General features: G+C 36.0%; 1 protein-coding gene across 6 annotated transcripts in view; it reads left to right on the plus strand.

Moving 5' to 3' along the window:
* RSPH3 (radial spoke head 3) overlaps window positions 1-26,183 on the plus strand; it is a 122,110-nt gene that overhangs the window by 8,298 nt on the left and 87,629 nt on the right. For 5 of the 6 annotated variants that reach the window (XR_004229392.1, XR_004229393.1, XM_031937549.1 and 2 more), the window contains exons 1-2: window positions 11,981-12,392; window positions 25,613-25,700. Coding sequence is in view for 4 of the 6 variants with exons in the window: in XM_031937549.1 (XP_031793409.1) it covers window positions 12,277-12,392; window positions 25,613-25,700 (204 nt within the window). In the remaining 2 variants the exon portion in view is untranslated. Of the gene's footprint in view, window positions 1-11,980; window positions 12,393-25,612; window positions 25,701-26,183 lie in introns of those variants that run through there. The other variant, XM_023503311.2, reaches the window with a different exon arrangement.

Raw genomic sequence — 26,183 nt, forward strand, 5'->3', positions numbered from 1 at the left:
TCTTTTGCTTTCAAATATATCTAGATTTTCCCCATCCTTTAAAAACTTGCTTGACTCTACCAGGCCATCAAGGTTATGCTTTATATTTCATACTTTTCACAGCCAAATGCCTAGGAAAAAAAGCTGCCTTATAATTACTGCTTCCACTTTCTAACCTCCCATTCATTTCTCAAAACATTGCAAATCTAGCTTCTGACCTCATCACTCAAATGAAACTTCTCCCTCAGAGGTTACTGATGATCTTATTTACCAAATCCAAATGTCTTTTCTCAGTCCTCATTCATCTTGACTTCTCCAATTAATACTAATCAAGACCTGTTCCTTACAGATGCTTCCTTTTCTTTGGATTTTTGTGATATTGCTGTCCTGGTTCTGCTCTTACTTGTCTGATCACTGCTTTTCTGCTTCCTTTCCTAGATCATTCTCACCTGCAATATGGAGTGTAATGTCCTTGAGCTCTAATGAGTTCATCAATACATTACTATACATTAGGAATGTATTAGGAATGTATTATTCCAACATAGGGCTCACTAATTCAGAGAAGGAAATGTTTATTGTTTCCCCGAAACTGTTTTGTTTTCAGTTCCTTGACTCTGTATACTCTGGGCAAGTCATTTTATCTCTCATTACCCAAGGCAATTCTCTAAAACTATAAATTGCCTTCCTCCTGGATATCCCTAAGTTGTGAAATAACAGGTCCAGCCCCTAATTGTTTATATTTATGTGCTTTCCCCCACTAGTAGTACACGCAGTAGAGAACAATATACATAGTACACATTTGAGTAATAACTCTTACCTTCCCTCTCATAGTGTCTATAACAGAGATCAGCAGAATAAATACCCAAGATTGTAAATGTTGGCTGGATGCAGGAGTGTTGTGAGGTTCAAAATATACTTCTGTTTCTCTGAAGTATATTTATATATCAATACAGAGGTGTGCCAGTAAATGTTTAACAAATAGCCTTCCATTTGGGAGAAATGTGTATGTACATACTTTTAAGTTTAACCTGCATTATTAACACTTTCTTAAAAGTCCAGACAATCAGCAAAACAATAAAATTAAGTAATTGCTGATTTCTGAAGAGTAAATGCTCACATTGAAAATTTAACAATTGCTCTCCCAAGTCACTTAGAGCTAGCTTCTGCACACCTAAAACTGCATGATTATTATTAGACTCCACAAATTGAGGTTTTGTGCTAGGGGAAAAAACTCCTTCTTGTTGTATTGTATATATTTCATAGATGCAAAGGAGAAAAAAAAACACTGAATATTCAGCACTGGTAACCCTTTTTGGGTTTCAAAGATAAAAGCAAAAAAATAAACATGTAGACTCAAATGCAATCATACAAAATTGGATATCTTATAACTACAGTGTGGAGAGAATATTAGTTATTACCCAGAACTACTCTTTCCAACTGTCTCTGTTACCAGAAAGAGGAACATTTATAAATACATAAAGGAAGGGCAGCTGAGTAACTGCATCATAGAAGGAGTTTCAAAACAGCTCTAGCTCACTCATTCCTGAAAACATTCACTTATTCTCAGATCCTTTGGCTAGACCACTTCAAATTTTAAGATTTGTAAAGCATTAGGTGTTAATTTCCCTTATAGGAAACTTCCATCAATTGGCTGTTACATTTTAATTTATTTTTAAAAAATTAATATGTTAAAAAAAAAACTCTTAGGAACACTGTAACCTCTCCAAGTTTCTCATGGTCTCAATCTTAGTTATGTTCTGACTAGAAAGAATCTGAGCCCTGACTTCTAGAAGAATGAATCTCTGTAGCATTTTTTTTATCAAGAGGAAATTATTCAGTATAGCTTTAAAAGGACGTGCAAAAAATCACACATGCAAAAACTATCTGTGCAACTATGTTATAATAGCATTATAGATAATTTTCCCAAATTGGAAATAACCTAAATGTTCAATAAAAAGAAAAGGGGTTAAATAAATTGTGGAATTTAAGTCTGGTGGCACACACCTATAATCTCAGCTAATTAATAAATGGAAACTAATAGATCTCTTGAGTTCAGGAGTTTTAAGCAGCAGTGATTAATGCCTCCTGGATAGCCATAAATTTGGCATGAATATAGTGCGCTCCAGGGGAGGGGAGATCAACAAGTTGCTTAAGGTAGCAACTGGTCCAGGGTAGAAACAGAAAAGGTCAACACTTCTATGCCAATCAGAGTGAGATCAAATCTTCCCACCTGGGGAAGAGAGGACGACTGGCCTTAAAGAGATAGACAGACAGACAGACAGACAGATGGATAGAAAAGCAAAGAAACAGATAAATAAATTGCAGAACATTAATAAAATATAATACATTACTATAATGCAGTTGAAACCAACAAGTATGAGGGGAAAAATCTAGAAAAAAGTTTATGAAATAATGTAAAAAAAAGACAGAATCAGAGTAACAGACCACACAAGGACTGATTCTTGAAGAAGAAAAATGAATGAAAAAGAATTGACAAAAAAATCCCAAGGGGGGAACTAAAAAAGAATGACTGAAAAATTGTTTAAAGATGTTTTATTTTTTGAGATTATAGTCACGAATTAAGCTTAGGTGATTGTGAAACCGCTCAACATCAAATTGTTAGTAAAATATTTAATTTTAAAATGTCCAGTGAAGAGTACCTAAAGTTTAATTCTCTCCCCAGGAATAAGGGGGAAATGCCAGAAAGCTATATTTTAAAATGCTAGCACTGTAACTTATGAAATGATTATTAGCACAATCAAACTCAGTATGAACTATTGTAGGCTAGTTTTAAAAATCTTAGCCTACCATCACTCCAGTCATTTGAAAAAATAATCTCAGCATTTGAAACACTTAAGTCTTCTGTGGAACCCAAACCTTTCCTTTAGGCTGTTGTAAATCACACAGATTACTCCAAATCCAGCATTTTTTTTACTATGTGAGAATTTGTCTCAAGATGCACAAAACAAAGGCAAGTGGGACAGAAAATGTGGTCAGAAGCTCATAGATTTTGGAGTAGAAGAAACCCTAGTTTGTATTCAATCCTTCTTATTTCACAGATGAGGAAATTCCATTTCCTATTAGGTAATATACTATGTTTCCAAATGCAATTTACCAAAAAGGCTATTCCTTCTGCCTAGCTCTGTGGGAACCTGCTTACTAGTAAAAGGGGCTTCCCAGGAAACAGTTTATTGTACTTATGCAGAATTAACTTTGGGTTATCCCAGGCAACTGGCCTGGACTTTGGTATCAGTTTCTCCATTTATAAAATGAAAGAATTGCACTGGATGATAGCTCAGCTTTCTTTCATGATCCCATGGTGCTACACCATATCTGGGACTCCCTCTACTCTGAAGACTAAGTGTGGAAGCTAAAGATCTTACACTTGAACCCCAACTCCCCCACCAACCTCTCCAGTCAGCCCTAGTACTTAAAATACAATACATAGACTAGAGATTTTTTTGGTAACTTAAAACTGAAAATTGAAAAAGGAGACAGTTTGGTATGTTAATCAATCAGCATTTATCGAAATCCTACTAAGTACTAAGCTCTGTACTAGGTACTGGTAAAAACAAAAACAAAAACACCAGTCTTTTCTTATTTTTTTCCTACCCAAATAGCTTACATTCTATTGGAACAAGGGCTTTAAAGTTAAATGATCTAGAAGATCCTGGCTGTATTATTTACTGTGTGACTTTGACTTGTCATTTGACCTCAAAGGACTTTTGTTTCCTCATCTATAATAAGAAAGAATGAAGCAATGCTTTTGATAGATAGACTGCTAGACCTGGAGAAAAGAAGAGACCTTGCTCCAGCTCTTAGGACACCCCAATTTATAGTAGGGGCCTTCTAGATATCATTATACATTATCATGTAGTGTCTATTGTGATCCATTAGTTTTCATATATTATAATAAGATCATATAAATTTGTAAACCTGTATAAATGAAATGGTACAAAATCTAGTGTAAGGAGAAAAGTATGATCAAGGAGATCAAGGAGAATTAGGTTCAAGTCCCAGACTAATTATTGGCAAAGTAAACTAGTTCTCCTGTTTCTCAGAACCTCAGGTCAATCAATGATCTGCAAAATAGATTTGATAATAATACTTACTATAAGAGATAGCCTATAGTTATAGATAAAATACTCATGAAATTGGTCTACTAAGGTGTGGATAATGTTTTATTTTCTCACAGCTAACAGATGCCAATTCAAGCTTTATTCATTTATTTGGGGGGGATAGAACAGGAAAGGTCAGAGGGAAGATCCATTAAGAAATGGATCCTGTCCTTGAGTATGATTTTTTTTTAATCTGATATGAAGCCTCTGCTGGATTCAATTATGGAAGCCAACTGTTAAATTTTCAGGGTGACACAGTTGTCTTGGCATGGTGGAGAAAGTTGAGTGTCAGAAAAGGAGTTGGAAGGGAATTCATTAACAATTAAATTTTTTAAATTTGAGAAATTATATGCTATGAGGTTTGTAAATATGTGTACACATATATGCATGTGTGTATAGACATACATGCATACAAACATGCATACATACATGCAAACAAACATACAAACATATACATACATGTATGTATAGAAATATGGGAAATTCACTTTGGATCAGCGTTTGGTAGCATAATTTCTAGTTTCAGAAAGCCTGAATTTTCCTCCTGATTCTGCTTCTGACTCTTCAGACTTCTCCATCATTTCTGCCCTGGTCAAGATCTCCCTACCTGGTGGCTTCTTCTCTTTTTGTGTGTTCTCTCAGAGTCTCCACTGAAAGACAGTTCTAGCCTCCTACCTTATGGCTCTCTTTTGTGTTATCTTGGCTCATTAGAGTATAAACTCCTTGAGGGAAGAGACTATTTTTCCTTTTGCTTATATTTATATTCCAGATGATTATCACAGTGCCTGGCAAATAGTGAATATTTAATAAGCACTTGATTTCAGTCAAAATCCCGACTCTTCCATTTATTAAGTTTATAGCCTAGAACAAATAACTAATCTGGGACTGTTTTTTTCATTTATTAGTTGGAATGATTACCTACATCATAAGTTTATTTTGAGGAAAGTATTTTGTATACTCTACAAGGACAAGTTAATCTGTCTGCCTCAGTTTACTCAACTGTAAAATGGGGATACCAACCTCCCAGAATTGTTGTGATGCTAAAATGAGACAATATTTGTAAAAGTGTTTGAAGAAATATTTGGCACATAATAGAAGCTTAATAAATACATGTTCCCCTCTTCTCGTTACATGAGTAAGCCATTATTAGGCAATAATTTCCTAGAAAACTACAGAAATCTTTGTTATAAACCAAACTGTATTTTAAATGTAAGGAAGTTCCCTACTCCAAGAAATTCTATAATGAATCCTTCTACAAAACAAAATATAAACTAATACTAGCTCTTTTATAATTCCTGACCTTCAAATGTAGCTTTCTCAAAGTAATGTATACCTATAATTTTTAAAGTTATCTTTATTATAGGTAAATACATTCTGAATAATAATAATAGAGATACCAAAGAATGCAAAATGGAATATTCTTATTAGACAAAAAAAACTGTTTTCCAGATTTATACTCTTTTTTTAAAGGAAGGAAGAAAATAAGTATTTATCAAGAGCTTAATATATAGCAGTCTTATGCTATTTTTTAAAATATGTAAAAAATAATAATTCATAGTTTATTTTATAATGTTTCTGCCCAGCTCCCTATCCTTACTTTGTGTCAGCTTTTATAATTGTAACCATGCCTCTAGCTCCCATTAAATGCCATTGTTTTTGTTATTTAAAAAGTGATTTTGATAAACTCTGATAAATTTAGATGTTTTAATAAATTTGTATATTTTTGCAAACAATTTCCTTATCAAAAATTTAAAGAAATAATAAATTGTGTATGCTTCCAATCTTGCCTTCTTACCCTTTTGATAAACTAATGGTCTAAAATACATTACTATTAGAAATTGCATCAATATCCTGTATTTTCCAAAAAAGGAACTCATAGCATCATACATTTAGAGCTGGAAGGGACCTCAAAGCCCATCTGCTCCAACACTCTCATTTTATATAGGAACTCAGGAACTAAGACCTGAGAAAGTTAAATGATATGGATAGTCAGATATTAAGAAGGCAAAAGTAGGATTTGAATCCAAGTCTCCTGCAAAGATTGTTTATGCCTTTTCACTTTCAGTGCTAACTTTGTCTTGTGGTAAAATACAACAAAACAAAACAGTATGAGTAAAAAATGAAGCACTTAAGTAAAAGTTTTAATCATCTTTGATTTTCCCTTTTGTAGCAGTGGTAAAAGATAATTCTTTTGTGGTCAAAGGATATGAACAAGACAATTTTCAGATAAAAAAATTGAAACTATTTCTAGTCATATGAAAAGGTGCTCCAAATCATTATTAGAGAAATGCAAATTAAGACACAACCCTGAGAAAACCCTACACACCTCTCAGATTGGCTAAAATGACAGGAAAAGATAATGATGAATATTGGAGGGGATGTGGAAAAACTGGGACACTGATGCATTGGTGGTGGAGTTGTGAACAGATCAAACTGGACTACTGATTCATTTTTGGTGAAGTTGTGAATGGATCTAACCATTCTGGAGAGCAATTTGGAACTATACTCAAAAAGTTATCAAACTGTGCATATCTGCCTCGGCCCTCGAGGCAGAGTGTGTGGACCCTGGAAGAAAAGAGATAAGGGCAAGAGAGAGGGCAAAATGGAGGCAAGACAAATCCATCTGATCAAGCCTCATTTTAATAGGTGCAATAGTACAGATATATAAAGCAGTAGAAAAGAAGGCAGGGTTATTCAAACACAGTACAGGGTGAGGGTCCTAGACAAAGGGTTGGTATCCTGCCCAAGGATGAGCTGCTCAGATGTTTCTGGTGGCAGGAAGCTCTATGATGTGATTAGGGGATGCCTAGATATCTGCCTATTCAAAGTTAGGATGTGATTAGGAGATTTCCTATTCAGGAAGTCTTTGGTATGATGTGATTAGGAGATTCAACCTATTCAAGGTTGGCCTTATGTGGCTGTAAATTAGTGTCGGCTCCCCACACATATCCTTTGATCCAGCAGTGTTACAACTGGGCTTATATTCCAAAGAGATATTAAAGAAAGGAAAGAAACCTGTATATGCAAAAATGTTTGTGGCAGCCCTCTTTGTAGTGGCTAGAAACTGGAAAATGAATGGATGCCCATCAATTGGAGAATGGTTGGGTAAATTGTGGTATATGAATGTTATGGAATATTATTCTTCTGTAAGAAATGACCAGCAGGATGAATACAGAGAGTCTTGGAGAGACTTACATGAAATGATGCTAAGTGAAATGAGCAGAACCAGGAGATCATTATATTCTTCAACAACAATACTGTATGAGGATCAATTCTGATGGAAGTGGCAATCTTCAACAATGAGACGATCCAAATCAGGTCCAATTGATCAGTAATGAACAGAGCCAGCTACACCCAGTGAAAGAACATTGGGAAATGAGTATGGATAACAACAAAGCATTTCCATTCTTTCTGTTATTTTTGTTTTTCTTCTCAGGTTATTTTTACCTTCTTTCTAAATCTGATTTTTCTTATGCAGCTAGATAATTATATAAATATGTATATATATTTATATATATTGTATTTAACATATACTTTAACATAAAAAGATAATCCTTTTAGGGGGAGGTTAATTTTCCATGCACAAAGGGAAAAATTAACTAATAGCTTCCTAGACATATATGTGAGACCCTCACCCAATGAATCAGGTACCTTTGGGGTTGTCTAGCAACCCAGAAGTCCCTTTTGTTTTCCCCATTACTGTGTCAGGGCAGAGATATAGGCTTCTCTGAATACCATTCATCCCATTCCATTTAATTCCATTCAGATGACATCATACATTTAGTCACAGATCCACCATGTTCCCAAACTTACTATCATGCATCCATTTTCAAGTCCAGGGGTAGGGAATGTCCATCTAGTGAGTTCTATAAGACTTGTGAAATCATTTGCTAAGATTTCAGGCAATGATGAGCTAAAAGCTAGGTACAATAACTTCCCACTACTGGAATTGTTTAAGTTGATAAATTTGTATGGTCCACAAATGATGTTATAAATATCCAAATGGCCCTTAGCAGAAAAAAGGTTTCCCATCCCTGTAGTTTAGGGCAGATTACTGAGGATAATATTGGTTCTTAGTCAATATTTATGATTTTGAAGATTGACAAATCCTCCTCATATATTAAAATTTAACCTAGCTGTTGGGTTACTTACAACCAGTAAGGCTCTCTTATTAGACAGAGTGAATGCTCGGGTTTTCTGGTAGGGCAAGTTCCCACTGGAACTAAGAAAGCTCAATGTCATTAAATTTTATCTCACTATAGGTAGCACACATCAATGGCTCCTCCTTCCTATGTAGTCCCAGCTCCATATGTAAAAAATCATGTTGTAGATCCATTTGCCTTATACCATTCAATTAACAGTAATAAGAATAATTTTTTTTCATTTTTAATCTGTATTTGTTATGTCATTGGTGTGGGGATTGATTACAAGAATGTAAGTAAACTCCCTCTACACATAAATTCTAATCTTAGAGTTCTTTGGGAATGCTCAGATAAAATTAACTTACATCAGTTCACCAAAAAGTGATGTTGTCTAAGGAAAAGGATTTCTAGTTTTCCTAGAATTCTTTGGTGAGGAAACTCCATCCTTCAATGGAAACCGGCACTGCAGCCAGTAGTTTTAAAAGAGATGCCTAGAAAACTGAGATTAAGTGATTTGCCTAGGGCAGGGATCCTCAAACTATGGCCCCAGGGGCCAGATGTGGCAGCTAAGGACAATTATCCCCCTCCCCCAGGGGTATGAAGTTTCTTTATTTAAAGAAGTAAAGAAAGTAAAAACAAAAACTTTGTTTTGTGGGTCTTAGGCCCAAAACAAAGTTTTTGTTTTTACTATAGTCCGGCCCTCCAACAGTCTGAGGGACAGTGAACTGGCCCCCTGTTTAAAAAGTTTGAGGACTCCTGGCCTAAGGTAACACAGTCAATGTGTCAGACATAGGACTCCAAGGAAGGTCTTCTGATTCCTATTCTAGTACTCCTATCCACTATATTCATTCTGCAGTAAATGCAGAAAAGGAACTTGAACTAAAACCTTCTTAACCCTAAGAATGGTTCTTTAGTAGTAGTAATAATAATAAAATCTAAATGTTTATTGAGTTACCAGTTGGCATATTCCTAAAAAAGAGAAATATCAATTTAAAAAATATATATTTCAAATATACTAGGAACTGACTCTTTGAAGAGAAAATCTTTAAGAGTACATAATCACACTATAATTATATTCATAGAATGCATGCTTATTATGTGACAAATGGATGTAATTTACTTAATATAAAAATGTTTCATATGTCTAGATTTCCCGGCATCTGATTTTCTATACAGATATAAACTACTAAGTATTATTGTGTTTTAACAACAAAAACTTGACAATTTGTGGTGAAAGTTTATGAAATCATGCCTCATGGTCATTGGTTATAATTTGTGGTATTTCTTATGAAAGTAGGATTGATTAAAGCTACAAACAACCTTAAAGATTCATCTAGCATCCAATCCCTTCATTTTACAGATAAGCAAACTGAGGGACAGAAAGATGAAGAAACTAATTGATGATTACATAAGAGATAAAAATCAGGATTTCAAACCCAAGCTTCTGACTTCTAGTTCAACATTGTTTTACTACTTACTAACACATTGAATCCAGTCCAAACTACATCAATTCTAAAAAAAAAAATTAAAAATTAAAAAAAAACAGCAAACAAATATTATGCACCTACAGTATTTGCATTTTTTTCTTGCAAGGCAATATTTTGGCATTACAAAGAGGAATATTATGCAGACTTGGCTCTCAGGCTTTCAATCTTAGGAGGAGAACAAAAATTACATTAATAACTGATCCAAAGGAAAAGCAAATAAAATGATAAAAATAAAGAGGAAAATTGTTATGGGCTAGAGCTTGAAACAGGGTCCTAAGTCACTGGAATTGATAGGCACTTCAGAAGATTCACAAGCCCAGAAGATTCACAAGTTCAGTGGAGGAGATTCACAAGTCACAGCTCCCACGATCCCACTCTTGGAGGAGGAGTTCAACCTTTAAGTTCACACCTTTAAGCGATCATATATAAGGAGCTCCCATAAGCCAACTAGAGACTTCAGGAGATTGAGAAGCCAGGATTCAGTTGGGCAGAACAAAGGATTTAGAGGGTGCGAGAGGCTGAAGCTGGCAGAAGCAAAGGGATAGCAACAGGAGCTCTGTTGCTCCAAGGAGAAGAGATAGGCCTCTATGAAAACTATCCGGGATATTTTGAAGGAGACAATAAAGGACTGGACTTCAACTCCTGGCTGCATTTGAGGTGATTGTTATACTGAACTGAAACTAAGGCTGCTCCCAGAAGCCCACCAAGAAATCTGCTCACACAGAACTTTATAATTTAGAGAAGAGAAAATGAGAGGAAATAATAGGTTTCACAGAGAAGGCTGTGGAGAAAAGTTTGAGATGTGCCATAAAAGAAAAGAGAGAATGGGACATGAAGTGGCTATTTTGTTGTGAGAGGGAATAAGTGTAAAAGCACAGTAATGTGAAAGGAAAAATGAAAAATATGGAACCAAAAGTAGAACTCTTTGGCTAGAATAATATATTCATTTAGAAGACTAGCACAAGAATAGAAAGTAAGTTGGAATATAGTTGGAAAGGGCCTTCAAATTATACTACATTTTAAAACAAAAGAAGAAAACAAACATTTTAAAGAGCTTTACCATGAGCCAGATGCTTTGCTATTTAAATAATATATAGAATGATAATTCATAGTGATTGTAAACTGAACAAGACAGAGATTAGAGACCAATTCAATAATTTATTAAATGGAGAGAAATACTGGGATCCATGTTGATCCCAGGGCTAGATGAGACCATCATCTCAAAGAGTCTAGTATGGAGGCTAGGAGCCTTTTATGGAATAACAAGAACAATGACAGAATGGAGGGACCTAACCTCCAGGTTAACCTAATCTCCCTCCAGGAGGGACCTAACCTGATAGAGGGAGGTTACTGAAATTCTAATGACATTAAGGAATGTCTATAAAAACCTTTATCTCAACCATTAAGAGGGGACGGTCATAACCTAAGGCAGAATTACAAAATAGGACAATTGGAGGAACTGGTCACCCCATTAAAAGGGAACCATGGCATAACATGATTTTGATAAATTCTAAATATGGTGGTTTTTTTCTAAATTCATGTGTTTTTGCAAATTTTGTCAAAAAATTAAAAATACTTCATTATCTATATTTATAATCTTGTATTCTCACCCTCTTGGGTAAAGGACATTGTGATTAGAAGTTCCATCAATATTCAATTATGTCCCCAAATGTACTCAAGATCATGGAAAGGGCTTTCAATTCCACACTTATTCAATCCCTTTCTGTTCAGCATAGATGAGTTAATTTTACAATTTACCAAATACTTATTAAACATTGCATTTCAAGGTACCTGGGCGAGTTTAATAAATGTGGGTCAAATTTAAAGTCCTCTGTGTGGTCCAATTAGTTACTTTTCCGATTCTCTGCCAGGCACCCTGAATATGGGGTGATTGTTTCATCTTGGTTTAATTGGAAATCCGAAGGATATGCACAAAAATAAAAAGAAGACAATTAAAGCTCTTGCTCCCAAGAAGTTTACCTTGCATTAGGGGGAGCAGGGAGAAGTTAGAAGGGAGGAGAGCAGTGGGGATGGCGGCAGCCCTAAGCAGTTCCCTTATTAGAGGAAGAGACAGTACGCAGACGATATAAGTCCTTCAAGCTCGCACACTAGTTTATGGAGATGAGGATGCGACCTCCACTCACTACGCCTGCGCACAACCCCGAGGCGCAGAGGGGAGGCAAGAGGGGAGACTTAATAAGATTGGCTAAGCCACCCGGAACTGACGCAGGAAGGGCGCCCCACCCCTCTCCCCTGACTGCCCGAATTGCTTACCTTAGCGACGAGGGCAAAAAGACAGAACTCTCCGTTGCCGAGCAACCATGCCGGTAGCTACAGGCAAGCATTGTGCGGCATCCGCAAGGTCACTGGAGTGGAGCGGGTCCCAGACCACCTACCAGGGCTGCTGCCCGCTACGCCTGACCCACTTTGTGCCTCCGCTGAGCTACTGCTCGTGGCACCAGGTGTAGTTCCGCGGGCCGCGCAGCTCGATAGCCTCCTAGTGCTTCCCAGCCAAGCCCGCCGACCGGGCGGCGGCCTACCCCCGCCGCAATGACCTCCACCATAGCTGATTCCAGCCCCAGACCCCCCGGCACCTATACCTTCGCCAGCCGGCCCAGACCCCTGAACTGCCAGCGTCGCCGCTACCGGGACTACTACGGGTCGTCGTGAGTAACTGAGCCCTCGCCCCCCCACGCCTCCCCCACCCCCACCACCCCCTCTGCGGCTCTTCCCCCTTCCCCCTCCACATGCTTCCTTCCGAAATCTTTAGGAAACTTTGGCGAGTTGCAGGGAATACAAGTCCACAAGCGCCTACTGCGTGTGCTTGTCAGTAGGCTAGTTGTCGGGGATACAAAAGCAAACTCCCCGGAGTTCGCCGTCCGATGGAGAGACGGCTGGGGAACAACCATTAATAAACTATGTATGGGATAAATTGGAGATAAATCGGAGGAAAAACACTCAGATTAAGGAAGCTGGGAAAGGCTTATTTGTAGAAGAGGAAACTTAAGGAAAGCAAGAGATGGAAATGATGGAGCGCATTCCAGGCTCCGTAGACACCGGGTGAAAATGCAAAAACTGGGAAGATGATGAAGTATCTTACCAGAGGAAAGCAAGGAATCCAGTGCCATAGAATCGCGGAGTATCTCTGTATTAACCACCTAGTATTATTTATTGCAGCATAACAAAGCTAGGAACTAAAACTGAGGCTGGGGATTAAAGTCCAGTCTGTAACATATATTATCTGTGTGACTCTGGGCAAGTCACTAAAGACCTTTGTGCTCTAAACAACTCTAAGGCAGAGGTTCTGATCTTTTTAGTGTCATGAAACCTTTGGCAGAAGTGGACCACTTCTCAGAATGTTTTTCAAATTAATAAAATAATAGACCTAGTATTACCAATACAACAATACCAGTTGTATTGAAACATAGTTATCATTTAAAAAAAAAACACCCAAAGTCATAGACTGCAAGTTAAAAACATCTGCTGTAAGACTTTTAAGTTACAGGGGGAAAAGTGCTGAACTGTAAGAGTAGCATTTCCTACATTCATGAAATGTCAGGTCCATTCAGGGTAAGATATGTCAAAGCATTTGTATTCAAAAAGCTTACATTGTAATGGGAGAGAAACAATAAATATACAAATTGTTATATTATCAATCTCAGGTCCATTCAGGGTAAGATATGTCAAAGCATTTGTATTCAAAGAGCTTACATTGTAATGGGAGAGAAACAATAAATATTACAAATTGTTACATTATCAAAAGCTATGGAAGAGTTTAGAGAGATTCATTTTACCCAGCTTAATTTGGAGTAAGCTTCATCAGGGAGGCAATGGTACCCAAGTTGGAGCATAAAAGAAGCTAGGAATATCAACAAATTGAGTGGGTGGTGAGCCCTTCCTAAATGTTAACTGGTATGAGCCAAAGTGGAGGCAGAATGATAATGAGGAAACTTAGAGCATTTGTGCAGTTTGGCAAAAACTTGGAATATGCAAAGAGTTGGTTATACTGTTAAAGAGAGTTACTTAATGCTTAGTAGACATTAAGTAGCCTGCTAGGTAGGTGTCAGGCACTGTCGGGCACTGCAGATAGAAAGATAAAAACAAAATATTTCTGACCTCAAATGGTTTACAATTAGTGGTGAAGAATTACTTTTCTCTCTCTCTCTCTCTCTCTCTCTCTCTCTCTCTCTCTCTCTCTCTCTCTCTCTCTCTTTTTTTTTTTTATTTAATAGCCTTTTATTTACAGGATATATGCATGGGTAACTTTACAGCATTAACAATTGCCAAACCTCTTGTTCCAATTTTTCACCTCTTACCCCCCCCCCCCCTCCCCTAGATGGCAGGATGACCAGTAGATGTTAAATATATTAAAATATAAATTAGATACACAATAAGTATACATGACCAAAACGTTATTTTGCTGTACAAAAAGAATCAGACTCTGAAATATTGTACAATTAGCTTGTGAAGGAAATCAAAAATGCAGGTGTGCATAAATATAGGGATTGGGAATTCAATGTAATGGTTTTTTGTCATCTCCCAGAGTTCTTTTTCTGGGCGTAGCTGGTTCAGTTCATTACTGCTCCATTAGAAATGATTTGGTTGATCTCGTTGCTGAGGATGGCCTGATCCATCAGAACTGGTCATCATATAGTATTGTTGTTGAAGTATATAATGATCTCCTGGTCCTGCTCATTTCACTCAGCATCAGTTCGTGTAAGTCTCTCCAGGCCTTTCTGAAATCATCCTGTTGGTCATTTCTTACAGAACAGTAATATTCCATAATATTCATATAAGTGGTGAAGAATTACTTAATGCTTAGTAGACATTAAGTAGCCTGCTAGGTAGGTGTCAGGCACTGTCGGGCACTGCAGATAGAAAGATAAAAACAAAATATTTCTGACCTCAAATGGTTTACAATTAGTGGTGAAAACTTAGTTACATACACACACATATACACACATGTATGTATATACACCTGTAAATGAATGCAAAAGTCAGTCAAATATCACTTATTAAAAGCATATTATTGTTCCAGGCATTGTATTACGTCCCAGACACCTTCCCCCTTTCCAGTGTTCCTTCATATACTTCCTGCTACATAATCTTTGATCAAGTGACACTGGTCTCCTGGCTGTTTAATGCTCTCCAAGATATTCCATCTCTGAATACAGGACATTCTGTCTGGTTGTCCCCCATATTGTAATGTACTCTTTTCACTCCAACTACTGACCTTACTGGCTTCCTTAAAAGTCCCAAATAAAATTCTGCCTTCTACGGGAAGCCTTCCCCAACTCCATTTCATTGCCTTCCCTCTTTTATTAATTTCCTACCTATCCTTTATATGTATTTCTTTGCATGTCATCTCCCCCATTAGATTGTAAGCTCTTTGAGAGCAGGTACTGTCTTTTCCCTTTTTTTGTACACCCAGCTTTTAGCACAGGATCTGGCAAATAGTACATGTTTAATATTTTTTGTTGTTGAGTCATTTCAGTCACATCTGACTTTTTGTGAGCTCTTGGGGTTTTTCCTTAGCAAAGATATGGAAGTGGTTTGCCAATTCCTTCACCAGCTCATTTTACAGATGAGAAACTGAGGCAAACAGGGTTAAGGGACTTGCCCAGGGTCACACACTACACTAGTTAGTAAGTGTCTGAGGGCAAATTTGAACTCAGGAAGATGAGTCTTCCCGAGTCCAAGCTCAGAACTCTATCTACTGGGCCACCTAGCTGTCTCTTAATTAATGTTTATTGATTGATTATTCTTCAGGAGCTCATTGTCTAAGGGGAGAAACCATGCAGGCAACTATTTACAAACAAAATTTATGGAGATAATCAGCAGAGGGAAGGTGCTTGCAGGAAGGGGAATAGGAAGAGGCTTCTTGAAGAAAGTGGGACTTCAGCTGAGACTCAGACAACCAGGGAAATGAAGAACAAAGATGAGGAGAAAGAAAGTTGCAGGCATGGGAGGCAGCCAATGAAAATGCCAAGGGTGGAGAAGCAGAGTGTGGTGTACAAGGAATAGTAAGGTCAATGGGATCGGATCAAAGTATGTGAAGAGGAAGGTGAAAGAAGACTGAAAAGGTAGAGGGGCAAGTTTGTTTTGAACAGCAAACAAGATTTTATATTTGGTCCTAGAGCTAAGAAGGAACCCCCTGGAATTTATTTAACAAAAAGATAATATGAACAGATCTGCATTTTAGAAAGATCAGTTTGACACCTGAGTGGAGGATAAATTGGAGTGGAGGGAAACTTGGGGGGTAGGGGAATAGTAAAGTCAGAAAGGAGTGTAAGTTTAGGGGGCAAAGCTTGAACTTTAGACATCATTGACATGCTGGTCAGAAAACCAGCTCCATATTTGAAGGCAAGTTGGAATTTCTGGAGTTTGCTACTTTTAGGAGTCGTTAATGTTTTAGAACACTTCTTAAGTAAAAGAATCTTTTGTGATATGAGTAGTATCTGTTCTTGAAAATAAGTATTTTCTTAAGGTGGGACACATTTGTTTAGGAAGGTTTGTTTGGTTTAGTGTTTCTGCTCTTTGAAATGACATCAGGATATCTTTGGAATTTAGATTTTGAGCTGAAAGAAACTTTAAGTAATCTAATGCAGCCTTAGTTTATAGGAGATAGAATCAGAAATCATGGATAATGGAAAAGCAGGCCAAGTGCACCAGAATTCAGTATTTTGGACCTGAAAAAAGAATACTGTTAAGACTAGGGATCTTAAGCTAGATAGGGTTACTCACTCTCTGTCTCTCTTTCCCACTCCAATATCTAATTCATTGACAAATACTGTCAATTCTACCTCAGTTACTTCTTATATACACCCCCTTCTTTCTTCTCACATTGCCCTGGTACAAGCTTTCATCACTTTAGAATGCCAGAGCTATTGCAGTAGTTTGCTGCTTAATCTCCCCTGCCAGGGACAAGTTGCAGAATTTACATTTGATCCTAGAGGTAGTAGAAAACAACTGGAATTTATTAAATGAGTGATTACCTGTTATTCCTTCTGTTCAGTGTGCTTCTATTAATTCCAAGATCCAGTGCAAAATCATCTCTTTGGCTTTTAGAGCCCTTCACAATCTCGTACTTGCTACTTTTTTAGTCTTCTTATAATTTAATTCCCAGTAAATTACTGAGGCAGTTTGAGTAGTATAGTATTTGGAACATTAGATCTAGAGTCAAGACTACCTGCATTCACATTCTGCCTCAAGATATTTACTAGCTGTTCACCACTGGGCTAATCACTTAGCCTATTTGCCTTAATTTCTTCATCAATAAAATGGAGATAAAAACAGCACCTATATCTCCCAGTGTTGTTGTGAAAATATTTTTAAAGAGCTTAACACATAGCAGGTACTTAACAAATATTTATCAACTGACTATCTTGTGAGCAGGGACTGTTTTTTTTTTTTGCCATTCTTAGTATTAATAGTCCTTAGCTCAGTGCCTAGCAAATAATTTGCATCTGATTAATACTTGCTGAATAGACTATTTCTTAGAATAATATTTTTAAATTTGCAAAGTAAAATACATGGGATTACAAAGGAAACCAATGATATTAAAATACAATCATCAGAATTTAAAAAACAATTAGATTTATGGATCCAACATTAAGAATCCCTGCTTTACATTTGATAAAATCCAACATCCATTCCTATTAAAAACACTTGAGAGTATAGGAATAAATGGACTTTTCCTTAAAATAATCGGCAGCATCTATTTAAAACCATCAGTAAGCATCATATGTAATGGAGACAAACTGCAACCATTCCCAATAAGATCTGGAGTGAAACAAGGTTGCCCACTATCACCGTTACTATTTAATATTGTATTAGAAACGCTAGCTTTAGCAATAAGAGCTGAGAAAGAGATTAAAGGAATAAGAATAGGCAATGAGGAAACCAAATTATCACTCTTTGCCGATGACATGATGGTATACTTAGAGAACCCCAGAGATTCTGCTAAAAAGTTATTAGAAATAATCCACAATTTTAGCAAAGTTGCTGGTTATAAAATAAACCCACATAAGTCATCAGCATTCTTATATATCACTAACAAAATCCAACAGTCAGAGTTACAAAGAGAAATTCCATTTAAAGTAACTACTGATAATATAAAATATTTAGGAATCTATCTGCGAAGGGAAAATCAGAAACTTTATGAGCAAAATTACAGACCACTTTTCACACAAATTAAGTCTGATCTAACCAAATGGAAAAATATTAAATGCTTATGGATAGGGCGAGCAAATATAATAAAGATGACAATATTACCTAAACTAATCTATTTATTTAGCGCTATACCAGAGTCCCAAAAAACTATTTTAATGACCTAGAAAAAATAACAACAAAATTCATATGGAAAAACAAAAGGTCAAGAATTTCAAGGGAATTAATGAAAAAAAAAATCAAATGAAGGTGGCTTAGCTGTACCAGATCTAAAATTATATTACAGAGCAGCAGTTACCAAAACTATTTGGTATTGGCTAAGGAATAGATTAGTTGATCAGTGGAATAGATTAGGTTCAAGGGATAAAACAGTCAACAAATATAGCAACCTAGTCTTTGACAAACCCAAAGATCCCAGCTTTGGGGATAAGAACTTACTGTTTGATAAAAATTGCTGGGAAAATTGGAAACTAATATGGCAAAAACTAGGCATTGATCCATACTTAACGCCGTACACCAAGATAAGGTCAAAATGGGTTCATGACCTAGGCATAAAGAATGAAATTATTAATAAATTAGAGGAACACAGGATAGTTTACCTCTCAGACCTGTGGAAGGGGAAGGTCTTTATGACCAAAGCAGAACTAGAGATCATTACTGATCACAAAATAGAAAATTTCGATTATACCAAACTGAAAAGTTTTGTACAAACAAAACTAATGCAGACAAGATTAGAAGGAAGCAATAAACTGGGAAAATATTTTTACAGTCAAAGGTTCTGATAAAGGCCTCATTTCCAAAATATATAGAAATTAACTCTAATTTATAAAAATCAAGCCATTCTCCAGTTGAAAAATGGTCAAAGGATATGAACAGACAATTCTCAGATGAAGAAATTGAAACTATTTCTAGTCATATGAAAAGATGCTCCAAGTCATTATTAATCAGAGAAATACAAATTAAGACAACTCTAAGATACCACTACACACCTTTCAGATTGGCTAAGATGACAGGAAAAAATAATGATGATTGTTGGAGGGATGCGGGAAATCTAGGACATTGATGCATTGTTGGTGGAGTTGTGAAGCAATCCAACCATTTTGGAGAGTAGTTTGGAACTATGCTCAAAAGTTATCAAACTGTGCATACCCTTTGATCCAGCAGTGTTACTACTGGGATTATATCCCAAAGAGATTATAAAGAAGGAAAGGGACCTGTATGTGCACGAATGTTTGTGGCAGCCCTTTTGTAGTGGCTAAAAACTGGAAACTGAATGGATGTCCATCAGTTGGAGAATGGCTGAATAAATTGTGGTATATGAATATTATGGAATATTACTGTTCTGTAAGAAATGACCAACAGGATGATTTCAGAAAGGCCTGGAGAGACTTACACGAACTGATGCTGAGTGAAATGAGCAGGACCAGGAGATCATTATATACTTCAACAACAATACTATATGATGACCAGTTCTGATGGACCAGGCCATCCTCAGCAACGAGAGCAACCAAATCATTTCCAATGGAGCAGTAATTAACTGAACCAGCTATGCCCAGAAAAGAACTCTGGGAGATGACAAAAACCATTACATTGAATTCCCAATCCCTATATTTATGCATACCTGCATTTTTATTTCCTTCACAAGCTAATTGTACAATATTTCAGAGTCTGATTCTTTTGTACAGCAAAATAACGTTTTAGTCATGTATACTTATTGTGTATCTAATTTATATTTTAATATATTTAACATCTACTGGTCATCCTGCCATCTAGGGAGGGTGGGGGTAAGAGGTGAAAAATTGGAACAAGAGGTTTGGCAATTGTTAATGCTGTAAAGTTACCCATGCATATATCCTGTAAATAAAAGGCTATTAAATAAAAAAAAAAAAAAAAAAAAGAATCCCTGCTTTAAGAAATCTGTCATTTGAATTTCTTAGTAAGCTTTTTTAAAAAATGAAAATACATGTAACATTTATTTTATATGCTACATGATATAATTATACAATTAATATTATGTATATATAGTATATTCAGACCTACATTGTACCCAAATATAATTCACCATTCAATCAATAAGTATTTATCAAACTCATACTATATTCCAAGACATACTATTTTAGGTAACCTTAGTAAGAATAAAGACAAAAAGGTTCTTGCCCCTACAGAATTTGGGTTCTAAAGGGCAGACACAGTGTAAAAGCTCCATGACAGAAGAGATTATTTGATTTTTAGCTTTGAATCCCCAGAACTTATCCTAGCCCCAGCATATAATTGTGGCTTAATAAATATGCTTGTTGAGGAGGAACATGTGATATAAGTACATTCAAGGCCTCCTTGATGGAGCACTAAGTTGGCTCATGATGAGGAAAGGCCTCAATTGTGAGGTAGCATTTGAGCAATGCTTTGAAACAAGAGTTTGTCCTAGGGAACTTTTCTCAATACTAACAATTGATGATCTCATCATCTCCCTTGGGTTTAATAATCATCTCTAAACAGATGATTTCCAGATCAGTAAAACTAGCCCTAATCTCTCTCCTCAGTTCCAATCACCAATTACTTATGAAATAGTTTAAACTGAATATTCTGTAGACATTTCATACTTGATAAAATCCTAAACAGACTGATTATCCTTCCTCCCAACTCTTCCTCTATTCAGTCTCCCTTACTACCCACAGCACTACCATGGTGTAATTATAGACTCCTCACTTGCACTCATTTCACACATCCATTCTATAACTAAGTCCTATCATTTCTACCTTAGCAGTATCTCACATACACCCTTTTCTCTGCTGTTAGCCACAACCATGATACAGAACTATTAAAATAGCCTGCAGGTTTGGCTTCACTGCCCCAAAACACCATTCTCTACTACTAAAGTGATCTTCCTAAATCCAGAAGACTAATCATGCTACCATTCCCCTCACCTCTCCCTCCCATCCCCAACTCAACGAACTCTAGTGGTTCTATTGCCTCTAGCATCAGATATAAAACGACTTTCTTTTTTTTATTCCAGAATTATTTTCTTTTTTTGTAATACCTTTTTATTTTTCAAAATACATGCAAAGATAGTTTTCAGTATTCACCCTTGCAAAATCTTGTGTTCCAAATTTTTCTCTGTACCTCTCCCCCACTCCCTTCCCCTAGATATCAAATAATCCAGTATATGTTAAACATGTACAATTCTTCTGTACATATTTCCACACTTATCAAGCTGCACAAGAAAAATCAGATTCAAAAAAATAAGAAAAAAAAGCAATCAAACAACAACAAAGATAAAAATACTATGTTGTGATCCACATTCAGTCCCTATAGTCCTCTCTCTGGGTGCAGATTGCTCTCTCCATCACAAGTCTATTGGAATTGGTCTGAATCATTTCATTGTTGAAAAGAGCCCCATCCATCACAGTTGACCATCACATAATATTGCTGTTGCTGTGTATAATGCTCTCCTGGTTCTACTCACTTCATTCAGCATCAGTTCATGTAAGTCTCTCCACGCCTTTATGAAATCATCATATACTATAACTTATTCAGCCATTCCCCAACTGAGGGGCATCCATTCAGTTTCCAATTTCCAGTTCCTTGCCACTGCAAAAAGGGCTGCTACAAATATTTTTGTATATGTGGATCCTTTTCCCTTTTATATGGTCTCTTTGGGACACAGACTGTACTGTTTGATAGCCCTTTATAGAGCAGGACTTTTTTTTTTATTTAATATAAGCCTTTTATTTACAGGATATATGCATGGGTAACTTTACAGCATTAACAATTGCCAAACCTCTTGTTCCAATTTTTTACCTCTTACCCCCCCACCCCCTCCCCTAGATGGCAGGATGATCAGTAGATATTAAATATATTAAAATATAAATTAGATACACGATAAGTATACATGACCAAAATGTTATTTTGCTGTACAAAAAGAATCAGACTGAAATATTGTACAATTAGCTTGTGAAGGAAATTAAAAATGCAGGTGTGCATAAATATAGGGATTGGGGATTCAATGTAATGGTTTTTTGTCATCTCCCAGAGTTCTTTTTCTGGGCATAGCTGGTTCAGTTCATTACTGCTCCATTGGAAATGATTTGGTTGATCTCGTTGCTGAGGATGGCCTGGTCCATCAGAACTGGTCATCATATAGTATTGTTGTTGAAGTATATAATGATCTCCTGGTAGAACAGGACTTTTTAAACTTTTTCTCCTTGCAACTTCTTTTCACCAAATAATTTTGTGATCCTGGTTTTATATGTATACAATGTAGGTATACAAGTTGATCATTTATTGAAAATAAACCATAGTTTCATGACTCTCACATTTCAGTTACAAGATCCACGTGGGGTCACAAACTATAGTTTAAGAAACTGAGATTTAGAGAAAGTACCATAGGGATATTGGGTAGACATCTGTAGATTTACAAGAAGACATGGACAAGTGAATAAGAAAGTGTAGATGCTTCTTGGATGCTTTATCATGATGGATGATTTTGAGGTAGTTGATTTAGAGTGAGCCACATACCATAAAACTTCTTATACACCTTACCCCCCCTTTTCTTTCAGCTTGGTCTCTTAGTGAAAAAGTCATCTCCTCTGCCAGATTTTAAATGGCACTTATAGGATATTAGATTTTGAACTGAAAAGGACCTTATGGTTATTCAGTCATTTATTTCAATTGAGACTAACTTTTCATGACCCTAATTTGGGGTTTTCTTGGCAAAGATACTGCCATTTCTTTCTCCATCCAATTTTACAGATGAGGAACTGAGAATAAACAGTATTAAGTGACTTTCTTGGGGTTACGTGGCTAATAAGTATCTGAGGCCAAGATTTGTATTTAGGAAGATGAGTCTTCCTGACTCCAGACCCAGTCTTCTATCCACTGAGTCATCTAGCTACCCCAGAAAGTTAGGCTTCCATTTAGTACCTTGCCAAAGGTCAAAAAGAACAAGTACCAACCAGGAATTCTCTCTTCCATGACTTGGTTTATGTCCCATGACAGCTATGTCTTTATTCTTACTACTTTGTCTTGTAAATATCTGCGTGTGTGTGTGTGTGTGTATGTATGAGTGACATTTAGTAAGTGTTCTTTTGAAGTTGTTGATGTTTGTCCTTAGTGTCTTTTTAGTCATTCTCCTATCTCCCTGATCTTGATCTGGTTTAAAAAACCCACAAATTTTTTCCTATCCTTTTGTATTTTTCTCCTCAAATAGAGGCACCAAATTTAGAGTTGAAAGACATAGAAGCAGTCCTGAGTTAAGTGCTTATTAGCTGTGTGACTCAGGTCACCTGAACTTTAAGCAGTCTCTATTTGTCAGCTAATATCAAAGATACTTATGTTACCTATTTCAAAGAATTGTTGTGAGAATATTGTTTTATAAGCTCTAAAATGCTGTATAAAAATCATTATTTTCCTTTTTTGAAGTCTCTTGAGAAATTCATTTAAAATGTCATCTCCAGAGTAGGTTTCTTTTATATGAAATCATTTTATTTCTAGCCATCTTGAATATAACTTTAGTAATTTAACAGAATCTATGGTTCACATAGGAACATAAATTTACAGTCAGAAAGGAACTTAGAGATTGTTTGATCCATTTCCCTCATTTATGAATAAGGAAAATGCATCCTAGAGAGGTTGAGTAATTTGCCCACATTTTACCAGTGTTCTTACCTTATAGCCTCATTTTTTCCCCAAGTATATTTTACAAGTGATACATGAAATAAAAGTCTGCAAGGAAGTAAAACTGAATCACAATGACAGCAGTAGAGAGATGTGTAATAGGTAGTGTAATAGATATAACAGACTATGAGTTATCAGTGAGAAACCTCAAAAGAAATATCTGGTGACAAGAGAAGGTGGTCCAGATTAGGGATGAGGAATGTCAGATGAATAGCCAGTTTATTCCACTGGTACCCTTAAAATGTCTGGAGAAATCAAGGAAGGCCCTAAATATGTTGTGAACTTTAGCAGGACTTGAGTAAGATTCACATAGAATATGTAGGGGGCATGGATGTGCTATAATTTTCATTGTTAAAGGGAATACCAAATCAATGAGATCAGAGATCCATCCATTATTTGAGGTAATACCGCTCATAATATCGTTTCATCCTTGGAGTATCTTGCAGATATACTTGTACTCAAAACTGATGTCTTCCTGGGCTATCCACAAAATAGGTAGTTCAAGTTATCTTTAATGCTAGCTGGCAAATAAGGAGACTGAGCTCCTCAAAGTTACATTGATGCGCCCTTAGTCACACAGTTAATAAGCTCTTGACTCAAGACTAAAACCTTGGCCTTCTGCCTCTAACTCCAGTGCTTCTATTTGAGTGAAAGAATATTTATCATAGCCATAATAAGTTATGATACTTAGCAAAAATCAAATATCAAACTGTAAGAAAGGACTAAAATTCAAAGAAGGCTGGTACTTTCTGCGCAATTTATAGCAACTTTAAGCCAACCTTCTAAAACAAGGTGCTGTTGACTCTGAAAAATGAGACATACAAGAAAGAAGATAATAAGGATTATATTATTTTAGGGAGGGAATTTAGCTAATAGCAAAAATTTACCACATGATCCAGAGAATTCACAAACCATCTTTTCCAGGAAAGACAATCAGCTTGCTAAAATGAGGGATCCTTTTTAGTCTCTCTTGAGAATCAGTTCTTTGAAATGTGTCTAATTTATATCTTATCCTAATGCCAGAATAAAATGTTCTGGTCAGATCTATGCCTCAGGAAGATGATTTTATTAACATTGTGAAGAATATGCATTGTAAAGGGATAAAATTGTAAGAGCAGGAAGACCATTTATTTAGGAGAGGTTATTGCAGGTAAGAAGTGATAACGATTTGAACCTAGGAATAAATGATAGCTCTATGAGTGGAGAGAGGGGAGAATGAAGGCAAACAGTGTAGTTTTGGAAGTGTCAAGGGAAGATGGTCGCAAAGTTAATTGAATAATTATTATTAGTGCATAGCCCTAAGATTGTGGATCCTTAGCATTCTGTCAGTGCCCCTTCAGAAGCAGAGAGGGGCTGTAAAAGACTAAATGGTATATTTGTTTCAAGCATGGCCTTTACGAAAAAAAATCATTATTTGGTGGCTAATTTTTCAGTGATGGACCTATCTGCATTTAGGATTTGGAATCATGAATTTATATGAATCTTGTATCCTATTTGTAGATAAGTCCTTTAGGGACAAGAATTACTTTTTTTTTCTTTTTTTTTTCTTGTAGTACCAAGCACAGTTCCTTCTTATATATACATATGATAAAGACATATTTGTGGAATTGAAAGAGTCTGGCATTTTGTCACTGAACCCATATGCGAAGCCTTCTGCCTTTAAGAAGGCTCAGAGAGTTACTTCCGTTTTTCAATAATCTGAATAGAATTTTAGTAATTTAACAGATTGAGTTATAGCAGATTATCAAAATCATTTTTTAAAAATCTTAAGGACTAAAATATAGTGAGATACTTTACTAATTTACTTATTAAGCATAAAAGTGGTTCTTTTATTAATTTATCAAATCCCTGAATGAAGCAACTTATCATTAACGTAGCAAACTCTGTTTTTAAGTGGACCAGTTTTATGGTCTATGGGCTATATTGTAAGAAAAGTATTCTTTTTAAATATTCCTCCTGTGGAATAAATGCTATTAATATTTAATTCAGTTTTACAAAAAAACAGTTAATAATTAGTGATCATTTAAAATTTGACATTTTCTAGAGATGAAGAACCCATTCGTTATGGAAACATTATGTATGACAGAAGGGTTATACGAGGCAACACTTATGCTCTACATACATATCCACCGGTAAGTGCTTCGAATGATCTAATATTATTGTAATTTTAAAATGAGTCAGTATTTAACAATATTAGATTTGTTGCCATGACAAATAAAATATTACAAGTCATTCAAGAAATAGAATGTATAAATTAATCATTTAATTCATTTATAACTATTTTATATTTCTTATACCAAAATTAAATTTCACATTCTATAGCATTTTTTTTGAAACAGGTATAATATGTTCCCCAACCAAACAAATGCAGTTGTAGCATTATTCAACACAGGTTTCTCACCCCCCTAAAGATTAGTGAAAATTTACATTTTTATTGCATATACTTTTGATTACTTATCCATTCCTATGAATAGTTTATTCATTTTAGACTACAAATACTGAAGAAAAGGAACTATGTCGATATGTCACGGAACCACAGCATTTCAGAGTTTGAAGGGACCACAAAGAGTATAGTCCAATACTTATCAGAACAGTATCCCTCCAACATTATATTC

The sequence above is a fragment of the Sarcophilus harrisii genome, chromosome 4 (assembly GCF_902635505.1).
Source record: "Sarcophilus harrisii chromosome 4, mSarHar1.11, whole genome shotgun sequence".
Classification (NCBI taxonomy): domain Eukaryota; kingdom Metazoa; phylum Chordata; class Mammalia; order Dasyuromorphia; family Dasyuridae; genus Sarcophilus; species Sarcophilus harrisii.